The sequence below is a fragment of the Artibeus jamaicensis genome, unplaced genomic scaffold (genome assembly GCF_021234435.1).
Source record: "Artibeus jamaicensis isolate MK-2021 breed Jamaican fruit bat unplaced genomic scaffold, CSHL_Jam_final contig_475, whole genome shotgun sequence".
NCBI lineage: Eukaryota > Metazoa > Chordata > Mammalia > Chiroptera > Phyllostomidae > Artibeus > Artibeus jamaicensis.
In genome coordinates, this window is record NW_026521852.1 from 421,586 (window position 1) to 449,027 (window position 27,442).

Consider the following 27,442-nt stretch of genomic DNA (forward strand, 5'->3'; position numbering starts at 1 on the left):
CTGGAACTTTTGTATGCATAAGACTCATGGAGCACCCCTATTAAAAGTGAAAATTCCCAGACCTCCCCCTTGATTCTGCAAATGCCATGCTTTGAGAAGCTCTGCTCAGTAGGATCATTCTTTCTGTCCTCTGCTCCCAAAGCTAGTTAAGAAATTTGGGAGCTATAGACAAGTCCTTTTCTGCTTCCCATGATCCTGCTAAGGGAGACAAATGACATTCATTTGAAGTAACCAGAAAAAAATCTCAGAGAATGAAGGAAGAGCCAAGTGGACCAAACTGGGTTTCCGTGCAAAGCAGACCCAGCTCCTGGTGGTGAGTTGAGTGTGTGCGTATGTATTTGAGGGGGTGGGGAGCTAAATTGGGAGTCCCAAGGATAAAGGCCTGATTTTAAAATGTATTTTGCAGCTCTTTCTGCCCCCAGCTGCAGGCCCTTGAGATCACAATATGGTCAAATTGGAATCACCATTTTCACTTTGAAACAGATTCATACCATACCATTGTGTTTTATCCAATTCACATCTTAAGCCCATGGTTTTATTGCGTAAAATTACGTCCTTGTTTCTTATCTAAAGGAAAGTGGAGGAACAAAAGCAGAATAGAGAGTTTGGGGGTTGTTTTTGGAGCTGGACACCCTTCTCCTATGCAAACCAAGTAAGTCAGAGGAGGACCATACAAGTAAAAGTAAACCTACTTTCATAATGCAAAGGGGTCTGCAGAGAAGTAAATCAGAAGGGGTCAGGGAGTGCTGGTCTGGCTTCCTTTCTCCCCCTTTGGGCTATGTGGTGCAGACATCATGAAGGAGGTTGGACTGGGTGTTTATAATTCTGTGCGTCCACTCAGAATCTCAGCACATTTCTCCAGACTCGCTCCTTATCTTGTCCCCTCCCTGCCTCCCTGCTGCCGTCATCTGCTCCTCCCAGCTCCTCCCAGCTCCTCCTGGCCTCCTGGCTCCTCCTGGCTCCTCCTGGCCCCCTCTCCTCCAGTCTCTACCTCCCCAGTCCAATCCGTGACAAGGCTGCCTGCCCAGCTCAGTTTCTGCAGTTCAGTATCCCAAAGCCTTGAACCACTAGTGAAGAACAGAGAGCTCCAAGATCAACCAGGTAGTAGAGGAGGGAGTCAGACAAAGTCCTATTTCTGATGGGAGAGCAGGATGAAGTCCCTAGAGTCGGGACCCAGGGCTGGGCAGAGGATGCCTGGAGAAAAGCACGTAGGTGCTAAGGGAGTCCTTAGTTTCATAAAGATGGTGACAATTAGAATGTAACCATGTGGGGAAATAGGGCTGGTCTCAGGAAAACCCTTTAAATGAACACAAATAGACCTTGCAGGAAAAAAATTGAAAAGAAAAATTGACAAGGATAGTGTGGATGGAAAAAATGTGTAATTACAGTCATTTATGTGTCCTTCTCACTCATTATGCTTCATTACCATACTGCACAGTCTCCAGATGACTATCATTAAATGCATCGGACTGGACGCGCGTTATGTTTTACCTGATTAGCAAAATGTTCACACTTGTAAACTCATGTCTTCACAGCAGATTCCTTCTGCAAGACTGTTCCCAGCTTAGAACTTTAAAATAAAGAAAGAAAAAAATATATATATATATATAAATGGGCCCTGCCCTGGCAACCTGCAAGGCTGACGCAAAGGGGTTAAAAGTTAAGTGGATGTTGCGCTTGAAAAAGTAAGATGGGGCCTCTACATAAAGTTGAACAAGGCATCTGGGGCCCCCACAACCCTCCACCTTTTTTGGCCTCGAAGGCGGCAACCCTAGCGTCCCTCCCAATGTCCTCCGCCTTTGGGACTGAGCAGGGAAGCTCACGTAGTGGCAGCCAAGGAGAGGGGCCGGCCTTGCCAGGACTAAAGAGGGAGGGGAGGGGAAAAGCAAGAATCGCCCACCCCGATCCCAGGCGGAGGGGCGGGAGCAGAGGGTACCCGACCGAGCGAGCAGCGTCTTGGGCTCTGTGCATCTCTCTGGAGCGGCGCGGGAAGGATGCTGGGCCGCAGGAACACGCGCGCGGAACGCGGGATGCCGCGGGGCTGGACTGCGCTCTGCCTGCTGAGTCTGCTGCGTGAGTACACGCCGCGCGCGCGGCTCTTGGAGCTGGGCCGGGAGGGTCGAAGCTCCTCCGGAGGCCGAGCGAGCTCAGCCAGCTACACCGAGGAAAGGGACCCCTGGCTCAACCCACGCTCCCACGCCCATGACTGCTCCAGGCTTTGGTGGGACGAGGCCCGGTGTGAATGGCTTGGCCTCTCACCTGTGAATCGGCGGGGGTGGGAGGGAAAGAGAAGGCGACGACGGGCGTAAGCCGACTAACCCAGGTATTAACCCGCTGCTAGCCCTAGGCGTTCCGGAGTCGCACAATGCGACTCGCCCGAGTTTGTCTCTAATATAAAGCACTTAGAAGGTGCCCGTGTCTCTCCGTGTTACCAAAGGAGCGGAGCGCGAAGTTGGAGACGGGTGGAGAGAAGCAGCAAAGTTTTTTGGCTGGTGGTTGATTCAGAAAACCGGGGCGTTGTGGGGAAGGGGGCCAGGCGTCCACAGACCACCCCGATGGGGGAAGCCAGAGTTGGACATTTAAGGAAAGGGAGCAAAGCCAAACTGGGACGAGGCCCAGGAGGCAGGCTGAGTTAGGTGAACGGGGAAGTTTGGAATGGAGAACAATCCGTGCAAAAATCTTTACATTTAGTATCACAAAGCTAAGTCACTACTCGCTCTTCCGACACCCACACCCCTTCCACTGGAGAGAAGGTGGTGGAGGATGGAGTTTGCTCTCTGCGCCGGCTCCTTCTCCCACCCCAACTCCTCTACCTGGCGCCAACTCAAGATCCTTAGGTTTGGGGGTTTTCTTTCCCTGCCCCCTCCAAGTTCTAGAAGTAGTGGACAGGTCAGAAGAATAGTGGATGCTCCTCCTCATCCACAAGGATCTTAACTTCTTAAGTTCTTGCTCTCATTTTGGTTTAGGAAAAAAAAAGGCACTCAATCAATATTTATTCCTTATTACTTTCATTTGGGACAACATCCTCAAACTCATTTCATTGCACTTGGAACTTTTTAAACATTGAAAGTTGTTCTCTCTTTTGTTCAAAATTCTGCTTCCAGCCCTCTAGGGCTCCCAATTCCCTTCTCTTACTGAAGGGCCACCCAGCAGGGGCCGAGGGAGAAGTGTGGGCCAGCAAGCTAGGCCTCTTTGCTCTCACCCTCCCCCCACTGCTGCCCCTCTTTGGGTCCACCCAGTTGGAGAGCTCTAAGCTGGGCTCTGGCTTGGCCTGTTTGGCAGCTCCAGACTTGCCCTTTGGGGCAGGGAAAAAGTTGTCGCTGAGGTGTCAAAGCCCTAGAAAGGGGAACTGCCCTGGGTGCTAGACCGCACCCACGTAAGAGGGGTGAGTTGATCAGAGGCTCTGATGTCGATCAGATGCTTCTCTCTGCTTTGACTACACAGCTTGGGATGGTGACCTGGTCCTGGGCCCAGCGAGGCCCACCCTTTCCTTATTTCCTCAGCTGGCTGGTCTGGGCCTCCCTGCAGCAGTGGGGGTGGGGGGAACAACTTAACCTCTTCACAAACTCAGGTTGATATGTTGAGAATTTCAGTATCTCAACGGGGAGTGGGGGAGTGAGGGAGGGATGGGGCCCTATTCTTACTTAATCTTGCCAGACTGTGTGGTCTAGTTTGTCAGCTCTATGCCTTCCTTGAGAATGTTCTAGGGTGTGTGTTTTTTCAATACCAGCAGTCTTTTTCTGTCATGGGATATATTGTGGAGTAAATGAAATGAGTGACTGTGCCTTGAAACGTTAATGAAGGGACATCGCAGAAATCCCGTGCTGTTATTACTGTGAAATTTAGGGCAGAAAGGGGTTCTGTGGTTTTTCTTGTCACTTAACCGGACACAGAGCTTTGTTCTGGGAAGTTCTTTTTTTCTGTCCCTGTGAGAAGTTGGCATGGGGAGGGGCAAAGCCGCCCACCAAACGTAGACTCTTCTAGTTGGCAGTGGGGTGGCTCCGGGTGGTGACCAGAACCGGGAGGACAATAAGAGGCCATCAGCTGGGAAGAGGAGACTCTGAGGTCATTAAGGAACCTCATGTGTCATACTGAAGGTTTCCTCCAGGCCCTCCATGGCCCATCCTTCTGATCCCCAGTGACACCCCCAATCCCACCCCTTCACATTCCTCTTCTTCCTTTTGGACCTTTTGTGCATGCAGACCCCACACCCATATCCTGTCTGGGGCTACATGTAAGAGGGGAAAAAAGAAAAGGAAAAAGAATTTTATCAGATATTTTCCAGAGGAGAGAGGACTCCACCCTTTGAATCTCTGCCACATGGCGACTAAGGAGGAGCAGCCTTGGGGACCTCTGACTAACTCAGAGGCCCCCTGTCCTCTGGCTTATAGGGCCAACCCTGTTGGCACAATTTTTGCAAGTGCAAGTCTTCAGCAGCATTCCCCTTTGACTGATAAAAGGAGCCACCGGGTGTCTTTTTATTATCCTATTGGCTCCACCTCCCGGGAACCCCATTCACTTGTCCTCATCTTCATCCCCCGAGTCTTTGTCTTCGAATGCTCAGGGCAAAGCGTGCCAAACTGCAGCAGATAAACTCCTGCGCCATCTTACAAAAACAAATAAAAGGGAGGAACAAATTCCACTTCGTATGGTCTCACTGCCTGATTTCCTTTAGACCCTGGGCAGACAAGCCTGGGCTGACTTTCAGGGCTGGATGGTGACCGAGCTCCACCCTCGGGGTGCCTGGGCCTCCCTCTCTCATTGACTTTGCCTGATCTAACTAAATGGCCCGAGTGCGGAGAACCGAAAATGTGAAGGTATGGAAACAGAACAAAAACACCACCTTCCGGAAGAAAATGCTCAGAGTCGCCAGGACAGAATTTCCATATTTTTCTGGGCTTTGACTTCTCTAATGAGAACATTTTCTTCCCTCCTCAGCAAAGAAATAAAAACACATTATCTACGACTTTTAGTCCCAAGCGCCCTGACTTTCCTAAAGAGAAGGATGTGTGCATCTAGGGAGGAGGAAAGACAGACCAGTAGGGAGGTATCCCAGGACCTGCAGCCAGAGCCCACCTGGGAATGAACCACTCCCCTTCAGGTGTAAAGAAAGGAAGACTTCTTCTGGCCTAATTAGAAAGGCTGTACTTTATTGATTTGGAGTGGGGGATCCCTAAAGAACCCATAACTGATGCCTCCCAGTGGGGCAGCATCTCTAGGTAGCCAGTTACTATGTTTAAGAAAATTCCTTAAATAGTCTTTCGATGAGAAAACCTAGACCCCTGGACAAACTTTGGATGTGCCATTCAACAAGAGGTTGAATTGCTGAGCATGCTAAAAATGGAACTTTGTCTTTGATGGGCGCAAGAGGCCAAGGCTGAAGGACTCCAGAGCCCAAGAAGATAGAGGAAGGGGGGCTTCTGGAACAGCTGAGGGACAGTGGTGAGTGGAAGGTGGAAAAAGACCTGGCTAGGAGAAAGTCCTTATGGAATGGATGTTTAACATAGTAGTGTCTAGGACTCCAAAATTATGTCATCTTTTCTGGCCTGTGCTGTGTGATCTGGCTTCAGGCTCTCAAACCTTCAGTAAGCACCTACTAGCCCTGTGCTAGCAGTGCCCTGGGAGGATAAAAAAAAAATGGGTGGTTGGCTAGCCCACGAGGACTTTGAGGAAGAACTGCTGCAGCCTGAGGATGGGGAGGCCCAGAGCTCCATCCAGGAGTCAGGGGCAACCAGAAAAGTAGAGGAAGGGGTGACTGGGAGAAATGCAGGCCCCAGAGAAAACTCAGGATATTGGGGTTCCATAGTAAGTGGGTGGGGTCCAAAACACACCATTCGAATAGTAAAGGGAAGAAGTCTAAGTACACTGGGCACATTCAGGCCACAGACAGTTGGTTTACGCTCACACTTCAGCTTAACCTCTGACACACAGGAAGGCAACAGCCCAGTTCTTTGTTCTAATTCAACGAGGCTCAAACTCCCAGAGACCTGCAACGAAGATGCTTCCTGGATGCTCCCAGGAAAGATGGCGGCTCACTATCTCCCAGCGTAGTTCATTCCATTTTTTAAAAACTACCCATTATTTTAAGCTTTTCTTTGCCCTGCAGTAAAATAAGCTTTTCTATAATTTGTAGTCATTAATTCCAATTCTGTTCTTTCTGTTAATTCACAGAATTGTTCTTATCTTTCTTCATGATAATCCTTAAGGAACCTTCTAGTCACTGCTCTAGATTATAAACTCCTTGAGGATGGAATTTGTCCATTTATTTAATCCTCACTCTAGGATATGTTTATTGATTTGAGAGAGAGAGAAAGGGAGAGAGAAAGAGAGAAGGAGAAGCATCTATGTGAGAGAAACATTGATCAGTTATCTTCTGTATGCACCCAAACCAGGGATTGAACCCACAACCTAGGGATGTGCACTGAACAGGAATTGAACCCCAACCTTTTGTTCTACCAGATGGCACTCCAACCAACTGAGCAACCTGGCCAGGTTGAGGAGAGGGATATATTTATATTCTAATGACACACCTAATAATAGGAAGGCATGTTCTCTCAGTTTGTACTTCCCACTACACTGAGCGTGGTCCTTTGCACATCACTGGTACTTATGAAAATAAGAATGAATACACAAGTGAAATGTACCTTGAACACGTTATTTATTCTCCCTCCCCAAATTCTTCTTTTCTAGATCAGTTGTCAGCAAACTTTTACCGTAAAGGGCCAGATAGTAAATACTTTAGACTCTCAAGACAGAGTCGTCTCTGATACATATGCTGCTTTATTTTATGTTGCAACACCCTCGACATATAAAAGCCATTTTTAGTTCACTGGCCCTACAATAAAGAGCCCGCAGGTGGGGTTTGGTTCACCATCTGTACAATAAAGAGCCCGCAGGTGGGGTTTGGTTCACCATCTGTAGCTGCCGACCCCTGATCTAGACGAAACAACACTAAGGCTCTCTACCGTATGACTTGGTTCCTGGAACTCTCCTAATTCTGGTTATCTTCCCATGGACACTCCCTATTTTAATAAATTTCCTCTTAAAAGACAGCCTCGAGTGGTGAGACCCCTCTACCTCAAGGTGGTTGGTGTGAATGCGCCTGATGCAGTCGCCACTCAATCCAAGCATTTATTCTGAAGTCAGAGGACCGTGCTCAGCGCCCTGAGTAAAACAAATGAGTGGAAGAGATGATTGTGGCACTGGAGAAATTTATAATGGAACTGAAGTGACAAGCTCTACACGCAGGAAGCAGCATGCATGATTTGTGCTAGATAAGTGTTGCAGGGACATGTCTTAAGTTCTTGGGGAAGCAGATGGAAAGGGGCCTGCACTACAGATAACCGCTATTTCTTGAGTGTTTACCAGACAGACTGCTTTACACCCCTTATCTTTTTTATTACTCAAAACAACTAGGAAGTGGGGACTATTTCTATCCCTGTTTTACAGGTGAGGTTTGAACAGTGGAAGTGGACTCCCCAGGCCGTGTTGCTAGAGCGTGGTAGGGAAAGAGCCCTTCGCTCCGTCCTGGCCAAACAGCAGAGCCTGGCTCTTGCTTCCAGGCGCTGCACGGGCCGGGGATCCCAGGGGACGTTTCTTCTTCCTAGTGCTGTACCTCTCTGGGCTAAGACAGCCAGGAATTCCTCCAAGAAACTCCTCTCGGGCTGAGTGCTAGCATTAAAAAGTGTAGGTAGAATGGGGCTGGCTGGCTAGGAGATCAGAAAACAACACCAGTGAAAAAGATAAAACTGAGGGTCTATGAAAAGCAAGACCAACTACAGGAAAATCCAGTCTCTGAAAGTACAGAAATGGAGTTATTCAGGTAGCAGACTTTTCTGCATTGCTGAGGATTTGCAACCTCCCTCCACCCCCACTTCAAAGAGTAGCAGTATCTTCAATGTGCTAGTTGTAGTTAGAAATCTTATAAGAATGTGTTTAATGAGCCTCTGCTTCCTTAAGTGTAACCCCCCCACCCAAAAAGAGGACTTTAACCTTTGTGAATCAGATGTATCATGAAAATAATTTGGTCATTGCGACACTGGAATACTTACCGAGGTGTACATATTTGTTTATTCCTACCATAAATGATTCCAGACTTGTGTGGGTTTTGATACTCATGTATGTTTTTCATTTGTTTCTGTTCCTTCATTTTTAGCTGCTGCTTTTCCTTCTTATTTGTTCCTAAGAGACTCTTTCTAATTTTGAGCTTCAGCTAGTATATCAGATAACCAAGCTTGATAGCACTATGTGTAAAGCAAGAATGATTGCCTCTGCAGAAGCACCTGCAAGTTAAATGGAAGACTTTTACCGCATAAATTGTGCGGCATCTATTCTGGCTTCTTAGGATCCTCATTTTGCTAACTTCTGGAGACCTTGTCTTCTCCCCTTGCTCCAAGTTCAAGAGTTGAGATAAAATTGGGTACCTAGAGTTAAATTGGGTTCTTAGGGAGACACAGTTAATACAGATGGAATGAAAAGAAAACAAGAGAGAGAACCTTTCCTTCTGTTTTAAGTTATACTATCATGTGGTCTGCTGCGTTTAGTGTAAGAGCTCTGCCTTCGGTCTAGAATGGAATGGAGTGCAGGTGTCATCAGTCACGTTTTAGAATCTGACTGGGGGTTACTGCTCCTGCCCTGCAGAGTAGGGGATCAGAAGTTTTAAAAAATAAAGGTCAGGTTTGAACATTGAATGCCACGGATGTGTGTGGGAAGTAGTATTAAGAAGACGTCTGTGGCCCATCTTGATTCGTAATAAAGGTTGTTTCTTCAAGACCTCAGTCTCTCCATGGAAACGGACTCTTTAAAGGGGGCCCTAGCGGCTGTGAAACTAAGAGACTCCTCACTGACAGTCCCCATATTGCACAGCTAGGCCAGGACTGTCTCCCAGGGCCCTGTAATAGTGTCTTCTATCCCTACCCCAGCTTTCCCATGCCCTGCACTCAGCCTTGCCTGCTCCCCCACACTCCCCTTCCAGTTTCTCTAGTCTCAGAAGCTTCCTTACTCACCCTAAGCCCAGGGACATGGGTCTGAGGTTGGGGTCCCCTTGTCATTTGCAGATGGACCCTGCTACAAGTTCCTCAGTGCTTGGCTGGACGGTGGGTGGGAGGAGGCTGCTGCAGCTGGGAGCCTGACCCTAGTGGGTTGGTACCTGGCCTGGGCCCAGGGTTGCTTCACTCATCTGGCACAGGCACCTCTGTCCTCAGAACTAGCAGTAGGTCTCTCTCCACATCTGGAAAAGTTCAAAACTCGTTGTCTGGGTGAAGGAGGCCCTGGGGGAGGGGGTTCAAAAGCATGACATCACGTCAGCGAGGCCCAGCTTCCTTTGGGAAGAGAAAAGGGCTGGGCCAGGCTGGGCCAGATGGGATTCCCAGGAATTGATGTATTAAGGGGAAGAAGAGGAAAGGGTGGGCAGGAAGGATAATATCAAGAGGGAGTTCCAGTGGTGCCTTGGAATGGTACCTTGAGAGGATGACCCTTCAGCTCAGTTCCTACCACCTGCCCCCTACAGGGAATCCAAACCTTCAGGTCAGATTGCCGAGAGGGCCCTATTTAAGGGCAGAAGACAGAATGTGCTTCCTTCCCCATCTATCTTATTTTGTTAAATTTACCCCCTGCCTAAGGCAGACAAGAGTATCCCCATTTGTCTTCAGAGTGTGGAGGATGCATACTGGCCCTTAGCAGTTTAGACTCCCTGACCCTCTACTTAAGAGTCAGCTAACCCGCTGTGGCCCTATTGCCCCTCCCCACGTGAACTATGGCCTTCCCGCTCTGCCCAAACCCTGGTGATTCAGGCTCTCCTCTCTAACGTGGAGATAGCAATATCACTTGTCCTCCTGCTCACCTGCCACATAATACTAACACGGATTGTTGTCCTCACCCTTAATGTCAGTCTTGCAGCAGGTTGCGGGCATATATGGGGCAGTGAGCCTTGTTACCACCTAGGGGAGACGTTCTTGGCCCAGGTTAACTGCTCTGAAACTGAAGACTCACTCCCCTCTTGTTGCTGAGGGAGAGGGTAGGTGTCATTGTACACTGCTCTTTACCTGGAAACCTCTGAAAAATAAACACCTTGCTCTCAGTCAGGAAATGTAGAGACAAGCTTTAGGGATCCTCAAGAGCTTTCTCTTGAGGCTGGTACGGCTGAGTGTGAGCTGTGGGTACCAAGTCCACCGCTGACATTTATAGGATTCAAGCCAAGGGGACAGTGGAGGCCCACATACTGTATGTCTAAATACTTCAAAATTATAAATCAGGCCAGTTAACTGGTAGATAGAATATGTTCTATTCTCAGACCTTGAAAACCATGTCTTCAGAGCCACCTGAAAGGCCAGGTCTGAATGGAGACTCTCACAACCCTGGTATACTCTCTGGTACTACAGTTCACCCTCAGAGGGATGGGCTGGGGGAAAAGGCCCATGCGGGTCCTCAAGTGAGCGAGACGTTCCAGGCCTCCTGGTCCCCGGCATATGGTCTGGAAGAGAGGACAGCTCCCCGTTGGCGCCATGGACTCCTTGTGGTTTGGGGAAGGGTGGGTGGGAGGAGGAACAGAGTGTGGGCTCCCAAGATCAGGGTCCAGTCAGAGAAGTTCTCCTCTCTGGGTCTAAGGATGGTGCTGCAGGGTACCCCAGGAAACATGGAAGGTCAAGGTCCCTCGTCAAGATCTGCCAAGAACAACTAGATCCAGGGACACCTATATTATAGCAATTTAGCATTTATCTCATTGATTATCCCATGAATCTACACAAAGAAAACCCCTCATTTTAGAGATTCATAAACAGACACACACACACACACACAATTGCAGAGTTACTGGCAGAGCCAACATTTAGCTCTTTCTCCTCTTAATGCATCTGATGAGAAACTGGGCCTGATGTTCTCTAGTTCATCAGCTGGATTTCTAGGGCGGCACTTCCTGAAAGAAACCTTGGGGTTGCTTGCTGCAGTTCTTCAGCCAGAGGAAAGCAGAATAGGTTTAAAGGCCAGTCAGGAAAGAATGAGGGGAGTTTGGGAATGAGAAAACCTAGGAAGAATGAAAGATTTTTAAGGGGATTGCAAACAGAATGGTGTGAACCTAGTGATTACTCCAAAAATTAACATGGTGCATGGACAGTGACAAAAAGGGAGGATACATTAAAAAGGCAAAAGAGGTACATTTAGATCTTCACCATGTTGTTCCAGGCATAATTTGGTATTTTAATATTTTACTTAACATGTTGTGAACAAAGGCTCACATACTCATGCTGCTATAGATTTTTCCATAATTTTTTCTTTGTAATGATTATGGCATCTTAGGTGCACATGCTGTTTATCCTGCTGTAATTTATTTAGTTGCTTACAACTTCTCCCTCCTGTAGATAATCCTCCTTTATTGGTAGATAACACCACCCAAGACACTTGGTGCACACAAGCTTTTCCTTACCCATTTCCTTAAGAAAAATCTAGTAGTGGGAGGTTACGGTCATTGCCTGTCCAGGAGGATGTTCTTGTTGCTGTCACCTTGCCAGGAGACAGGAGATGTTCTGACGCTTCACCAATTTCTGTGTCCTCCTTGTGCAAGGGCCGTGCTAATCTCTGTCGTTTCAATTTTTACATTTGTGCTGCTGAAGTGAGTGCAAGATCTTCTAGATGGATTCTACTTGAAGTCAAGAAATTGAATTAGGTGATGCCATGAATCTCAAGGACCATTTAGGTTCTGACTTTTCCTCTTGTTTCCCCACAGCCTCTGGATTCACAAATACAGATAACTCGACGACAATTGCCACAGAGCCACCTACTTCACAAATACCGTCAGTTGCTCCTGTAAATGTGTCCAGGAACAACCAGGAAGTCATAACACCAACTACTTTTGAAAAAAATACCACCTTGTACACTGTCTCTCAGGACAGCGGTGGGACCACAGCAGCCATCTCAGGTAAAAAGGGGTTGTCTTGGGCCCCCAAAGGGTGCTGCTGGTGCCTGGGTAAAGCATCAGGATATTGGCAGGCCACCCTTCCTTCCCTGCCCGCCCCCATAGATAGAAACATAAAAGTCCCATGTAGTAATGGCTAGGGCATCATGTTTAGGGTTCCTTGAAGTAAGTTCTAGATAATTCTTCCCACAGAGACAGTTTTCTCAGGCCAATGCCTTGGCAGCTGATCTTGATCAGTAATGAGTTCAGCTTAATGATACAATAAGGGTTAGATGAGAACTCCTTAGATCTCTCATCTCTTCTAAGTGAAGGTATGTACAGATTCATATTGGGGGTCTTTGACTTCTGTAGGGTGGACCAGCATCCAGTTAAGTTTCAGAATCCCGAGGGCATCTCTAGTACATTCCAGATGAAGGCTCTGGTTCCAACAGCTGGTTTGAAATGAGTTTGGTAACACTTAGATCCCAAAATTCCCTTTTCGGGGTTGAAGTCCATGCCTATGTCATTGTCTATAAAGTCTTCACTCACGACAGTGAACTGAGATATGTGTGCGTGTGTGTTTATGCAAATGTGCCCAAATGCACACTGGTGTTTTGGTCTTTTTCAGAGACTACAGTCAACTTCACATCTACCTCTGGGACCACCCCAGTTCTTGGAACCACGAACTCCTCTGTCCAGACACAGACCTCTTTAATCATCACAGTGTCTTCCACCCCAGCCAACCTTTCAACTTCAGCAATGACCTTGGAGCCCAGCATGTCACATGGAAATATTTCAGACCCCCCATACAGTAGCACCAGTCCTGTGACATTTCCCACTAAACCTTATACATCATTTTCTCCTACCCCAAGTACCATCAAGGTGGGTGAATTAGGCCAAAAACGGCAGATTGCCCCTTCACTTCATATGTATACAAGCTTTCTGCTTCCTTAACTTTTCCTCATCCCAATTAATGAGGTTTAAGTAGTTAAGAATCAGCACAAAAAAACATGCAGCTTAAATATTGCTGGAAGGGGTAAAAAAGAGAACGGAGGGATGGAGTAAGGTGGCGAGGCTGACCTATGCCATGGAAATTGCATTTCCAGGGAATAGAGAATAAAGGGAATTCTCTGAGATCCATCCAATCCTCAGTGATTTTTTTCTAGTACCTCCTGATCTGAACTTTGACCAGGGTACCATTCCCCTTTGGCCATATCTGGAAACCATCTTCCATTTAATGGGGCTGTTTTTCCCAAAATGTCTAGGACAAATACCATTTCCTCTGTGTGAGAGGGTCTGGTGGTTGTGCCAGGCATATACGGGCAGAGAGGAACTAAATAGACTAGGAATAGTGAGCTCCTGTGGAACCTGGGAGCAAGCATTTAGGGGCCATCCTGGTTTCCATTTTTTAAAGGAGCCAGAAAAGGAATCTGTAGAGTTCTAGGGGCCAGGAGGAAAATGAAGGTCCCCTGTATCTGCCCAGCCACCCCATTATCTGTTTGCCTGCATGGATGTTGGTACTGCAAGTAAATAATTCACTGGATGAAAAGCAGCCCCAATGGGATAAGATTCTGTCTTCTACCATCTGTGCACCACCCATGCCAATGTTTACCAAGTCTGCAAATAGCTACTTGCCTGCAAGCCCGGGCTAGTAACAAAGGTTTTAATTATCTCCTGGGGATAGAAGGTAAGGTGGAGGAAGAGCGCATGGCTATTATAAAACGCTAGTCCCCTAACAAATTAAAAAGTTTCCTTTTCTCTAAAATCTCTTGAGAACGAACTTCACAGAAATCACACTGGAAAAGAGGTGGGGAACAAATGAGACCCAGAAATGCTGGCTTATTTATTTTGCTTGTGTTTTAATACAGGGAGAAATCAAATGTTCTGGAGTCAAAGAAGTGAAATTGACCCAAGCTATCTGCCTGGAACTGAATGAGACCTCCAGCTGTGTAAGTCAAACACCCCCCACCCCACTCCCATTCCTTGCCCGTCCCTCTCCTCCCACAATCCCCTCTGCAACCTCCTTAAGCCATTTCCAACTAATTTTGTTGGGGGGCGGGGAGCTTAGCAGAGTCAGACTACTTAAAACACCCAGCTTTGGGTTTAGGGTGTCAGAGGCCCCATCTGGTGGACAAAGAAGGCAAAGACAATTTTATTTAAATTTAGTAGTCACTTCTTATCTCAGTAATACATTTAACATACATAGTCATATTCCAGTTTGTTTTTATGCTAAGAAAGTCCTTCATGAAATATAAGTCACCTAAAATATTAATTCCTTTATTATATTTATTTACATATAACTTTAATCCTTATAGAATTTTTTTCTGTAAAGCTCTATTTTCCACTTAACCATTTTTCCTAACATTATTTCTTTCCGTGTTGACAGGATGCTTGTTTTAGCTTATATTGTTCTGACATTTCACAGGATATATTCTTGACATAGTTTACTTGTTCAGTTCATCTTTTTTTGCCTATTTAAAAAAAGAAGTACAAACAGGTAGTTACAGAATAGCCATGAGGATGTAAAGTACAGTATAGAAAATGGAGTAGCCAAAGAACTTACATGCATGACCCATGCACATGAACAGTGCTGTGGGAATTGCCTGATGGAGTAAGGGTATTGGGTGGATGGGGGAAAACTGGGGCAACTATAATAGTATAATCAATAAAATGTAATTAATATGTAAAAAATGTTAAGATTTTGCTTTTTAATTTATTTTATTATGTTTTTTCCCATTATCGTCTATCCCCCTTATATGCTCTTCCCCCATCAATCACCACACTGCTGTCTGTGTCCATGAGTCCTTTTTCCTTTTTGCTCAATCCCTCCACCCGCTAAGCTCCCCCAACCCCACTAGCTGTCATCCGCTCTCCATCTAGGAGTCTGTCTGTGTTTTCCTTGTTAGTTCAGTGTGTTTATTAGATTCCATGGAGGAGTGAAATGATATGGTATTTGTCTTTCTCTAACTGGCCTATTTCACTTAGCATAATGTTCTCCAGGTCCATCCATACTGTCAGAAAGAGTATAATTTTCTTCTTTTTTATGTCCGAGTAGTATTCCATTGTGGAAATGTCCCATAGTTGTTTTCTCTACTCATCTAGTGACGGACACTTGGGCTGCTTCCTCATTTCGGCAATTGCAGATGCTGCTGCAGTGAACATGGGGGTGCTTAAATGGAACACTTTTGCACTGGGGGTGGGGACGCACATTGGAGCAGCCACTGTGGAAAGCAGCAGGGAGATAACTCAAAACATTAAAAATGGAACGCCTTATGACCCAGTGATTCCATTTCTGGGAGCGTGTCCAAAGAAACCCAAAATACTAAGCCTATTTTAAATGTTTAAAAATGATTGTACTTTTACATTACAATACTTTTAATATCTAGCCAGGCAGCTCTTTGCTCACTACACTATAAAAAGTGAAAAGTATTTTTTATCTCTATGCTTTTAGAAAACTTTAGGAACATCTTGTCAAGATTTTTAAAAAACATTAAAATTTTCATTGAAACTGGTCTAAAATTTCTTCATTTTTTTCCTGGTCTTCTCTTGTATTGTTCAGCATATTGATTTTTTAGTTTTTAAAATTTTTAAGTGTTTTATAGATTTCTTAATATATATTTATAATATATACTTTTCATCATGTTTTCCAATTGATTATTGCTGGTATATTAAAAACATAACTGAGTTTTGAATATTTATCTTGAGGTCAGTCATTTTGTTTTACTTGCTTATTAATAATTCCAGGAGCTTTTTAGTTGATTCTTTTTTGTGTTTAAGGTACAAGATATTGTTTTTCTCCCCCTTTTTGGTAGTTATGCCTCTTGTTTCAGTTTCACGTCTTATTGCATTGGGAAGACCATCAGCATGGTGTTAATTTTTAATGATAATGACAGACCTCCTTGCTTTGTTTCAGTAAATCTAGTTTCCTGACTGTAATAAGGCTCTGGATGAAGGATAGAATGGCAGGGAGAATGGTATTTATTCACAATAAAAAAAAACCATTTTCCTACAAGTTGAGAATTCGTTCAAGGGAGCCATGTATGTGATAAGTGACATGCGTAGACTGGAAAAGGGCTGGGAGAAACTGTTTTGTAGAGTGCACTAAGTTACTTATTTTGTCCATTCTGACTACTGATGTCTACCTGTGATTATCAGCTGAGGGACTCTGATTCACAGATCTTTTAAAATTATTCCTAAGATAACTACTTAACTTAGGACTTTTAAAAACAAAAGTTGTGAAGACCTGAGTTCACACAATGGAACAAATAAGTACAATTTGCAAAATAGTTAACTTATATGTGAACATAAAATGCACAAGTAATATTCCATGTGTGTCTGATGCTGACTTTCAACCCTACTCATTTTTTAATGCCAAGCACTTTGCTAATTATAGGTAAGGGAGAAAAATCTCTGTGTCTCTCTTTTCTCTATCATCTTGGTTGAGCACTTTTTTTCCTGTGTGTTACATGGGTCTCTGCCAGGATGCTCATTCTTTGCACCAAAGAATTAGAGCTAGTTGCACAGCCTTCTAGGTGTCTGGCCATTGCTCTTCACAGTTCACATTTAACCAAGATCATCATACAAGGCAAATCCCAGAAACTTACCGCTACTCTAGAAATAACTCATCTTATGTTGCTATTGGCCTCTTTCACCCTGTGGTCTTTACTGTCTAATCTATTTTGTGGCACAGCTGAGAGGGTCTGCCCTCTGCTCTGAGACTCAGGGGAGATATGAGAGATCTACATTGGGAGTGTGAATGTAGAAAGAGAACAGCTCCCCTAACATAAAGAAGGCTTCTGCTCTGCCTGCAATGAATCAACTCTATGGTAGCACCTATGTAGTGCTATTGTTTCCCTGGCTGTTCCACTGCTATTGATCCCCTTTTCTTCTTGAGGTCCCCTCTTGCCCAGACCCCAAGCAGCAGTGCCTCCTATGACTCTGCAAGGTCATTCTTCCTTAGTCAGCCATCCTTGGCCTAGACTTTTTGGCCACAGCTCCCGATGGTGTCCCAGGTTTCTTTTTCTCAAGTCCTATGTGATTGTCTGATGATCGGTCTGCTCCAAAGGTTGAGTGGTGCAGCATGAATTTTCCTTAGGTTGCATTGGTACTTTTGGTGTCAGAGGCATTAATGTACTGATTCTAACTGTGGGAAACTTAGGCCCTACTCACAGCCTAATGAGAAGCATGAGGGTTTGGATTCCCCTAACATCATGTCCGGAGCACTTACGTAATGTTGGCATGCATCTATATTCCCAGAAGATAAATAGTCATGTATTTCAGTGCATTCTCAGCTAACCAGACACTCATTCTGCACTGGTACACTGAGTATCCAACATGTTAGCTCTCGCTATGTGGACTCTTTAGACCTGTCTTCCATACCTGCATTCTGTAGGCATTGTACTCCAGTCACTTCACTCCATCTTCACTTGCTCCCCATCCTTCATCTCTAGGCAGACATCACCTATATCATCCAGGGAGAGGTAAGGAAATCCCACAGTCTTCTCAGGCACCTGGTACCCTGTCTCCGAACCCTCATGAGCAGAACATGTCACTCCAATTCTGACTTTGATTTTCTCCGCTGCCACATCAGGTTAATTAAGTCTTTGTGGTTGTGGCTTCTCAAATTGTTTCTAAATTGTGAGGTTACTTTTTTCTCTTATGGCATGCCCATTTGTCCAAAGAAATCTACTGAAAAAAAATATTTAATGGCATTAAAATACATATACTTAACCATTTTTAAATGTAGAGTTCAGTAGTGTTAAGTAGATCCCCATTGTTGAAAGCCAGTCTTCAGAACTCTTTTCATCTTCAAAAACTAAAACTCTACACCCATTAAACAATTTCCCATTCTCCCCCCCTCGTAGCCCCTGACAACAACTATTCTACTTTCTGTCACTATGAATTTGAGTACTCCAGGAATGTCCCATGCATTGAACCATACAGTATTTATCTTTTTATGACTGGCTTGTGTCAATTAGCATAATGCCCTCAAGTTTCATCCATGTTGTAACATGTGTAAGAATTTCCTTCCTTTTTAAGACTGAGTAATTTTCCATTGCATGTATATGCTACATTTTGTTTACCCATTCATCCACTGATGGACACTTGGGTTGCTTCCACATTTTGGCTATCTTGAATAATGCTGTTATGAACATGAGTTCACGAATATCTCTTCAATGCCCTGATTTCATTTCTTTTGGTTATATACCCAGAAATGGAATTGCTGGGTCATAAGATAATCATATTTTTTATAATAGCTGCACCATTTTACATTCCCATCAACAGTGCAAAAGGGTTCCCATTGCTTCACACCCTTGTTATTTTCTGTTTTTTCTTTTTATAGTAGCCACCCTAATGGGCATGAAGTGATATCTGATTGCAGTTTTGGTTGGCATTTCTTAATGATTAAAGATGTCCAACATCTTTTCGTGTGTTTATTGGCCATTTGTATACCTAATTGGAGAAATGTCCATTTAAGTCCTTTACCCACCAACATGGTTTTTAGAACTACCTTTCTTAAGAGTCACATTTGTTTATACGCAGAGGCTTTTATTTATTTGGCCAGCTCACATCACCCTTATTCTGTCACATTGGCTTCATCTGAGGCAGACCGCCTCCAGCCCCCACATCATAGCCCCCAGCCCATGCCTTCCTTGCCCTATGCCCAAGCACTAAATGTCAGTTTTTTTTTCATGCAGAAAAAATAGCTTACAGATGGAGGACTGGTGAAGACAGCATATGGCTTGAAAAGAGCCTGAAATCTGGAGACAGCCTAACTTCTCGCCCTTGGTCTACTGCCCACTTGTTATGGAACTTTTAGCAGGTCCTTTAATTAGGTTAGAACCTATTTGAACCCATGCTGTCAGATGTCAAACTCACACCAAAGTAGATAAAGTTATTTAAACAGAGAGAGGGAGGGTGGGAGGGAGAGAGAGAGAGAGATTGAGAGACTCAGCATTGGGAAATACCTTAGAAAAATAACTGTCCTCTCCCCATTTTAATGCTTAACATGCTTCTTCAACATGTTAAGAGTCTTTGCAAAGTTTGAAGGTGTTACTCTAGAAAGGTCGGATGGTTTTATTATTGTGGTTATTCTTTTTGCAAAGTAACTTGTGTGAGCAGGTAAAGTTAGGGGCTCACAAACCTGATTCTCATGAGCAAAATAGCAACGCTGTGGCTTCCTCCTGCCCACTCTCCCATGATGTCTGCCCACAGCCTCTCTTGGGGGAGGATGTTTATTTCAAGCATCCGGAGAAGCATTGTGCTTTGTTCAGGATCCACCTGCTCCTCCCCAGGCCCAAACACAATTCACTGATGCTGCTGGAATCCAGAGTGGGAGGCTGGCCGCTATTATTCCCTTGAATTTAGTCCAAGAACTAAGCAAAGAGCGGAGGGACTCCATGTGAAGGCCAAACCAGTTGGGCTGTTAGGTTGAACAACAATGCACTGAGTTCTTTTGTTTATTTGGTGCTATGCTTAGTTGAGTCTGGGTTCCAAATGATGTAATACACACCTGCTGTCAACATTAAAGAGTCTTACAGTCTAGTCAGAGAGAAATGGCAATAACGGTAAGGCAGAATAGGACTGAACATCAACATGTGGATGCTAGATGTTATAGTATATAAAATATTGATTACTATTATTAACAGTAATAATAATTACTATTTTTAGTGACATTTTCCCAGTGCCCGTGGGGTTTCAAACACCTTTTTAGGCACTCTTCACACAACACCTGACTCACCTCAACAGCTCAGTCTTCAGTGTTTTAAGGAACCTGATTCTCAGACAAGTTGCATGATGTGCAAAGAATCTATTAAAGAGCAGAACAAAGGTTGATGCCCATTCTGATGGTGGGGAGGGTAGGACCAGCTTCATGGAAGAGGTGGGATTTGAGTGGATTCTTGAGGGGTGGGAATCCAAGGGAAAAGGCAGTGTTCTTCCCTTGTGACCGGGGTTGGGACAGGCTCGTGCCTCCTCATGGTGGTGCCGCCAATCAAAGGTCTTTCCCCACCAGCCCCTCCTGTATACTTTCTTCAAGGCCTATATTGAGATGTTTCTGACAACCCCAAACCAGCTGGGTGCTCACCCTCCTTTGAATGTCATAACATCTTGTTTTGTTTTTAGAGAGAGGGGGAGGGAGGAAGAAATAAAGGAAGAGAAACAATGACCGGTTGCCTCCCCTATGTGCCCTGATGGGGGACCAAACTTGCGACTCATGCATGTGCCCTGACCCGGAACTGAATTGGCGACCTTTTGCTTTGCAGGACAATGACTAACCCACTGAGTCACCTGGTCAGAGCAATGTCATAGATCTTAGTTGTACCTTTCTTTGGTAAACTAGCTCTGTGAACTTTTAGTCTCTTTGTGCCTCAGCTTCTCCATCTATGAAATGGGGAAGGTGATAGTACCCACTCATAGGGTTATGTGAGATGTAAATGAATGAATATGTATAAAACACTTAAAACAGTACCTGAAACATAGTAGACTTTGCTTACTTTCATTGCCATGCACACGAACTGAGAGCTTGGGCGTGTAGACTTCATGCCACCCTCCTCCCCACACATACAACATGAGACATACACACAGGTTTTCACACAGTGTCTTATACTCAGGGCTTGATACACTGCAGGACAGCTGACTCTGACTGAGGCGCAGCTTCTTAGGACTCAGTGAACTGAGGAAGGTGCCCTTTTGTTCGGCTTGTTTTGATGGACAGGAGCCCTGCCCCTCCGCCTCTCTCAGGAAGGAGACATACTCTGATCAGAGACATGTCAGAAGCCCAGTCATCCAGGCAGGACTTCCCTCCTTTTCACTCGGAAGGCACGTGCCAGGGCGGGCTAGTGCTCAGGCGAAAGCCATGCGCAGCTCTCAGAAGGGAGACAGGCCTAGAGAGGAAGGAGGGTGCTGATTGTATCCAGTATGGAGTCCAGATACCTACAGCAACTGCCATTTTAAAAGCCAGATTTTTCCAGAAGCAGAGCCTCTATCCAAGGGCTTAATAAGGGACACCTGCAGAATTAATCCATTTCCTGAGGGGTGAAGCAGCAGTGGCCTGAGAATTCATTTCTCTGAGACCTCAATTCCTGGCGGCCTTCCAAAACTACCGTTGAACTCACCTCTCTGTGACTTGGAGGTTAGCTAGCCCTGCTCTCGTGGCCTCGCCCAAGCCCAGTGAGTTTCACTCAGCTCCCTACAATTCCAGCTGATGGAAGAAACCAGGGGCCTGAGGCCAATCTTGACCTTGCTGTGTGCAAGAGCAAAGGAGCCTGGGTTTTCCTGCCTTGGGCCACAGCGGTAGGAAAATACCCAGGCTGCGTTCCAAGCTGGGAGGGCCCTTTGGCCTTGCCGCAGAAGCAGTCCTGCCTGCAAACAGGAAGCTTTCTCCTCCACGGAGGCTCAGTTCTGATGGCCCTCACATGCCCCAGCAGTTTTCCCCCAATGGGAAAGTTGTCAGAGCTGTTCAGGCATTTCCTCCTCAACCATCTGCCATCCGGACAGAGGGGAGAGTTGGTTTCTGTTCCTTGCCTGTGCAGGGGAGGCAGCTGTGATTGGAGGCTGCTGGAATAAATCCTGCAAGGTTCGAGAGCAGGGTGTTGGAAGGGCACAGCCAGTGCTGAAGAGTTACTAGAGTTTGTCTTCTGTGTCTGAGTTCCCAAGCAGGACCCAGTTCCTGAATATAGGACAGTCAGCAACCTGGAGGAAGATCTATTAACCCTAACAGCATGGGTGCAATGGTTTCAATGGGAAAAGGGGATGGGAGACTATGAAAAAAGACCATTTCTATTTGACCCATGACTTTTGTGAGACCCCTTGGAGAGTAAGAGGGAAGGGGCGGACCCGGGATCCTTTGGAGTCTACAGTCATAAATTTGGTTTCCACTCCTCACCTCTTTGCTTTTCTCCTAACACCTGGGGCTGTGGTAGCCTAGAAACAAAGCATTTTCTCCTCAGCATTGCACTAGTAATACTTTTTTGTTATTGGTAATCTCTCTGAATTTAATTTGAGGAGTCTATGGGGGCATAGACAATCCTTAGATAAAATGGTATAGTATTTCATAAAGTTGTTCGCTGGCATCTTACATGGAATCTTACATCTTACATCAAACATGGATATATGGTTTGGTGCTGAGAAATTTTTAAGTGTTTTTTTTCTTATTGTGTGCTTGCATACATATAGTTGACAGTGGCTTTTTTTCCAGCTGAAATTTTAGAAAAAAGAAACCTCTCTATAGAGGATTTAACCAGAATCATTTTTGAGACTCTAGACACATCTCTTGCTTGTCATTTTTCTCTATCTTCCCAGGAGGACTTTAAGAAGGAAAATGGAGAGGAACTAATCCAAGTCCTGTGTGGGAAGGACCAGGCTGAGGCAGGGGCCGGTGCATGCTCCTTGCTCCTTGCACAGTCGGAGGTGAGGCCTCACTGTCTGCTGCTGGTCTTGGCCAACAGAACAGGTAAGGGGCACATCTGTCTTGGGGCCTACGAAGGGAGTGGGGCTGAGGGTAGAGGATGCTGGGTGGAAATCAGGCATCTTAGCACAGAGAGTGAAGGTGCTGGGGAGAGGGGCTGGGCTGACTTTGGGAGAGGCCCTCCTGAGATGAGCCATTTGGCCATAGGAGCATCTTCTGAAACAGCTTAGGAGGATAGAGCAGGATGAGCTCGTTCAGCTTCTAGATTCAGCACCTCCTCTTTCTAATTCTAGAACTTTTCAGCAAGCTCCAACTTCTCAAAAATCACCAGTCTGACCTGAGAAAGGTAAGTTCTCTCAGATGAGGGGTCGGAGTACTCACTGGAGTAGGGGAGAAAATAATGACCTTCTCCAGACCTGCCCTTCCTTCCTCTCCATCCCTTCTCCAACGGTCTTTACTTTTCTGTGCTTGAACCCGAATTTTACAGTGCAGCTTAATTTAGAGATGTCAATCTTAAATCCTGTTTTAGAAAATCCCTGAGGTCGGTGTCTTCCTGTGTTTATTCATTGTTTGGTCACACACAGAGGTCTGGTGTGGGTTGGACTCCTTTCTAGGACCCACATTCTGCAAGTGACTCGGTTGTATTTTCTGCATCTTCTCTTCAAGCTGGGGATCCAAGACTTCACTGAACAAAATGTCGGGAGCCACCAGAGTCACTCCCGAAAGACCCTGATTGCTCTGGTCACCTCGGGGATCCTGCTGGCTGTCTTGGGTACCACTGGCTATTTCCTGATGAACCGCCGCAGTTGGAGCCCCACGGGAGAAAGGCTGGTTAGTTCTGGGGCCCAGGCCAAAGGAAATGAGGAAGAGAGTGGTTTTCTGGGGAGGTCCAGGAATGTCATGTTGGGGAAGGAGAAATCCCGGAAAAGGCTGTCTGTGCCTTTGCATAGAGACACGCATGTGTGCATGTACCATGTCCTTGGATGAGTCAAAACAATATACAGGGTGGGGCAAAGTAGGCTTACCGTTGTTTGTATGGAAAATAATACAACAGTGAATACATAACAATACAAAAATAAACTGCGTTTGTGTACTCACAAATGTAAACCTACTTTGCCCCACCTTGTACAGCAGATTAGAGAGGGGACACTAACTGGGACTGGCCCACCTCACTGTGGTAATAGACAGTTCATGTCACAAAGTTATTATTTTCCCTGGGCTAGTTCATCTGGGTACAACCAGAACAGGCTGTTGAAGCAGCCACTTATTTGCAGCTTTAAACGGCCATGGGCACTGCTTGGCTCACAAGGGGCTATGTGAAGGGAAAACCAATGTTTGAAGTGTTCTGGATAAGGAAGGATGAGGCTGGGGCTTGACTTGCGGTCTCTGGCCTGGGGAGGTTGTCCACCCTGGGACTGCCTGTTTTCTGACGGGAGCTGGCTTTTCAGCTGCAGTGGCATGGTGTGGTGCCTCGCCTCTGTCCTTTCTCCTCTAGGAGCTGGAACCCTGACTGCTCTCCGGAAAGAAGGAGTCTGTCTGCACATGCAGCTACATCTCCCCTCCTCCTGTTTTTCCCCCACCAGTGTCTCACTCCCCTGCTTACCAGATAATGCTCCTTTATTTATATACCGTCTAGGGCGAAGACCCTTATTACACGGAGAACGGTGGAGGCCAGGGCTATAGCTCAGGCCCTGGGGCCTCCCCTGAGGCTCAGGGAAAGGCCAGTGTCAACCGAGGGGCTCAGGAGAACGGGACCGGCCAGGCCACATCCAGAAACGGCCATTCAGCGAGACAACACATGGTGGCTGATACCGAATTGTGACTCGGCTGGGTGGGACAAAGCTGGGCAATGTCCTGGAAGGGGCCCTCCCTGCATCTGGCCACAGGTGGCCTCCCTGCTGGAGGTGCCACCCCTTGCCTTCTATCCTTTGCCACTGCACATCCCCCCATCCCCAAGGCCATTCCTGGGGCCCTGCACTGCACCAGAGAGGGGTTCTCTCCACCTTGGGGAGAGGCAGGTAACCCTGCCCCTTATACATTCAGCTTCCTGAACCCAGACTCTGGTCTTCCAAAGCACCCCCACCACAAGCCGCCTCTGTTGCGGGTGACCCAGGTCCTCGTTTTTGTCTTTTTCCAGAGGGGTGAGCAGGGATCCTGATTTCAATGACGGTTGGAAATAGAAATTTCCAGAGATAGGAAGATTGGGTGGATTTTTTTCTGAATAAAAAATGGTGTGTAAATAATGTAATTAAAGTGATAGTGAAACACATTTTCTTCTGTGGCTGTGATCCAGCTGGGTGTGTGCTGAGTGCCAGAGTGGTCTGTGTCTCCATCAGCTCTGACTGGACTGTGCCGTGGTGCAGCAGGGAGGGCCCAGCCAGGGAAGAGCGAGGACCATCTCAGGGAACACGGGTACCCGCCAGGGTGCTACCCCTGGGGGTAAACCTACCAACGACTCCCCTCTCTGGGGGGAGACCGGGAAGGTTCACAGGGAAGCCGGCCATCTTTAGTCACAGAAAGGCAGACCCAAATGCAGCAGGGGCCTTCAGGACGGGGAGTGGCGTGCTGAGGGTGAAGGAGCCATACCATTCTTCGTGAATACCTCTCTGAGAAGAGGTGCGTTTTGGTGACTGGATGCAAAATATGCAAAACGATGTAAAGGAGCCCCACCTGTGCACCCTCTCTTATCCCACACTCCCCTGCCCCTAGCTGGGGGTGGAATGGAACCGTGGGGAGCTTCTGCAGTAGAGAGTAGGCGGCCAGTGCAGGACTCCAGGACGGGTGGTCTCCACCATCAGCACGAGACAGCAGCCTAACTGCGAAATCTTGTGTGGGCACACCAGCGCCTCCCTTGCCCAGACGTCCCACCCCCACCTCAGACCGTAGGAAGTGGGGGAGGCTGAGCTGCCGGACACAACTGAGTAGCTTCAGGAAACCCTCCCGAGTGTGTCAACAGTGGCAGAGGCAGTTGGGGCCGAACAAAGGATCCTTCCATTCTTATCTGACCAGAGCCAGACCTTTCCCTTGAGCCCTGCCCCACCTCCTCTCCCCCCTTGCTTTCTCCAACTGCCCTCACCAGAGGTTCCTCCCCCGGGGAAGAGGGGGCAGATCTACAGCCTTACCCAGAAGGCAATGGCAGAGTGGGCCTGGGAGAAGGGAAAGGTGGTAACATGAAAAGAGGAGTCAGGTTGGCCTTCATCTGTCTAGTCACACATCCTGACAGGAGAGTGGCCAGATGAGCGTCTGGCCAGTTAGAGGTGGCAGGGTGAAGGGGTGGGTACACGTACAGGCTCCCAGGAAACAGGAGAGGAGGAGAAAAGGCACCTGGATCTTGGAAAGGCCTCCAGCCTCAGGCCCAGCCACCTAAATGGTGTTTTATCCTGAGTTTGTTAGAGTGCACAAGGTTTGGGAAGAAGGGGTGCACTCGCGTGTATTTAAGGGATGGGGTAGGGTGAAGGCTGGTTCCCTCCCACCGCCAGACTGCTTGCACTGAAGGGTCTTACAAGCTTTCCAAACTTTCCCCTTGGGCCTAAGCATCCTGGTGCAGCAATGGCTCCACCTGCTGGCCCTGCTGGGCTCCTACTGCTAAGCTTCGGCTCAGCTGCCTCCGTGTTTGGTTTCTGTCCCCTGCCACCTCACCCTCCAACAGCCTAGTCCAGTCGATCTCATATGTGAAGCACACTCAGAAAATCAGTGTTGGAGAGGACTTCAAATATGCAGTAACTCAACTCCCTTATAGTACAGGTGAAGACAACATAAGGCCCATAGAGGGCATGTGGCTTCCCCAGATCACCTGGCATTCTGGTGTCCTGAATTCAAAGCTTTCCCTTCATTATTTCACCCCACGCTTCTGCCAGGCCTCCGGGTTCCTCCAGTTGGATGTAATGAAGCTAGTGAGGGCAGATACTTATCATGTGGGCCTAGTGAGGGCAGATACTTTGGGGGCTTCCCTTCTGGAACATTTCATCAATGTGCAGCCTTCCAGGCCTGGCCAGCCTGGCAGGACCGGAGGCCTTGGGACAAAGGAGAAGCTGAAGATGCCAGGCAGCTGGGAGGCTCAGCTACCTGTGCTGTGTACTAACTACAGAGTACCTACTGCATCGTTATTTATGGAGTGCATACCTGGAAGTACCTCCTGCTGTATTTTCATCTAAGTGGATAAATAGGAATGTCCTCTAGGTCTGGATAAATGGGTCTTCCCTGTCCCATCCCCTTTAAGTAGATCAACCCCACTATTCCTCTTCATAAAGACCCAGGGCAGGTAAGCAACTGCCAGCGACAGAATGCTGTTCCTGTTCCTTAAGTCCCCATCTGAAGAGTTCACAGCCAGTATTCAGCCACTCAGCAAGTCTGACTGAGGGAACACCTAGTGTGGGTCACACACTGTTCTAGAGGTGGGGGACGAGCAGTGGACAAATCCTCACGGAGCTTACAATTCTAGTGGAAGAGAAAGACAATCAACCAACACATTTGTCTAAGTAAATATACAAGTATTAAGAGCTACAAAAAATATAAAAAATTTTGAGAGTAACTATTGGTATTTGACACATAGTAGTTACTCTCAAGGAGGTAGGAATGGAGAGCATAGCTCACTTGAAATAAAGTGAGGAAGTAGCAAGTTCGAAGCCCTGTGATGTAGAGCCTGAAGTGCAAGAAGTGTCGCTAATGAAGGCGGCAACAAGGCCATCGCAGCTGCATCAGAACGTGGGAGGGCGTGAATGACGCAGGCCAGTTACATTAGACCTTTGGGCCTTGGTAAGGAGTTTGGATTTTATTAGTAGACCAGGAAACCATTGGAGGATTTTGAGCAGGGAAGTAATATGATTTGCTTTATTGTTTGAAAAGATCATGCTGATTGCTTAGTGGAGAATAGAGGTGGAGAGGCACGAGTGGAAGGAAGGCAAGCAGGTGGACTACAGTGGTAACAGCGAGAACAATGTTTATGGCTGGAGGCAGAATGATAGTAATGGAAGCGGTGAGATGATGCAGAATTTAAAAGCTGTTTTGAAGGTAGAATTTAAAGGGACTTGCTCAGTCCACTTATTTTTCCAGATCATCATCATAATAATAATAACTAACACTTATTGAGTACTTACTGTATCAAAATGGAGGCTATACCAAAATATAAATAGTGTATCTTATTGAAT

General features: G+C 46.5%; 1 protein-coding gene and 1 non-coding gene across 3 annotated transcripts; one reads left to right on the plus strand and one right to left on the minus strand.

Moving 5' to 3' along the window:
* Nucleotides 1–1,833: 1,833 nt before the first annotated feature.
* Nucleotides 1,834–24,564, plus strand: CD34 (CD34 molecule). 2 transcript variants are annotated; one of them, XM_037156986.2, is made up of 8 exons: nucleotides 1,834–2,073; nucleotides 11,720–11,911; nucleotides 12,516–12,769; nucleotides 13,756–13,836; nucleotides 22,190–22,340; nucleotides 22,589–22,641; nucleotides 22,962–23,126; nucleotides 23,791–23,925. In XM_037156986.2, exons 1-8 carry the CDS (start codon nucleotides 1,995–1,997, stop codon nucleotides 23,803–23,805), a joined length of 990 nt encoding a protein of 329 aa, XP_037012881.2. In that variant the 5' UTR covers nucleotides 1,834–1,994; the 3' UTR covers nucleotides 23,806–23,925. The 2 variants fall into 2 exon arrangements, with proteins under 2 accessions (XP_037012881.2, XP_037012880.2); XM_037156985.2 differs by lacking the exon at nucleotides 23,791–23,925 and adding an exon at nucleotides 23,932–24,564 and having other exon boundaries at nucleotides 1,836–2,073.
* On the minus strand, nucleotides 11,512–11,613 carry LOC119058035 (U6 spliceosomal RNA). Its single transcript, XR_005084184.1, has one exon. It is a non-coding gene; the product is annotated as a U6 spliceosomal RNA (small nuclear RNA).
* Nucleotides 24,565–27,442: the final 2,878 nt, after the last annotated feature.

Coding starts and splice junctions, on each gene's coding strand:
- CD34 (XM_037156985.2), top strand. CDS start 1,995: ATGCTGGGCCGCAGGAACACGCGCGCGGAACGCGGGATGCCGCGGGGC. Junction 2,074..11,719: donor CTGCCTGCTGAGTCTGCTGC/GTGAGTACACGC, acceptor GTTTCCCCACAG/CCTCTGGATTCACAAATACA. Junction 13,837..22,189: donor TGAATGAGACCTCCAGCTGT/GTAAGTCAAACA, acceptor CTATCTTCCCAG/GAGGACTTTAAGAAGGAAAA.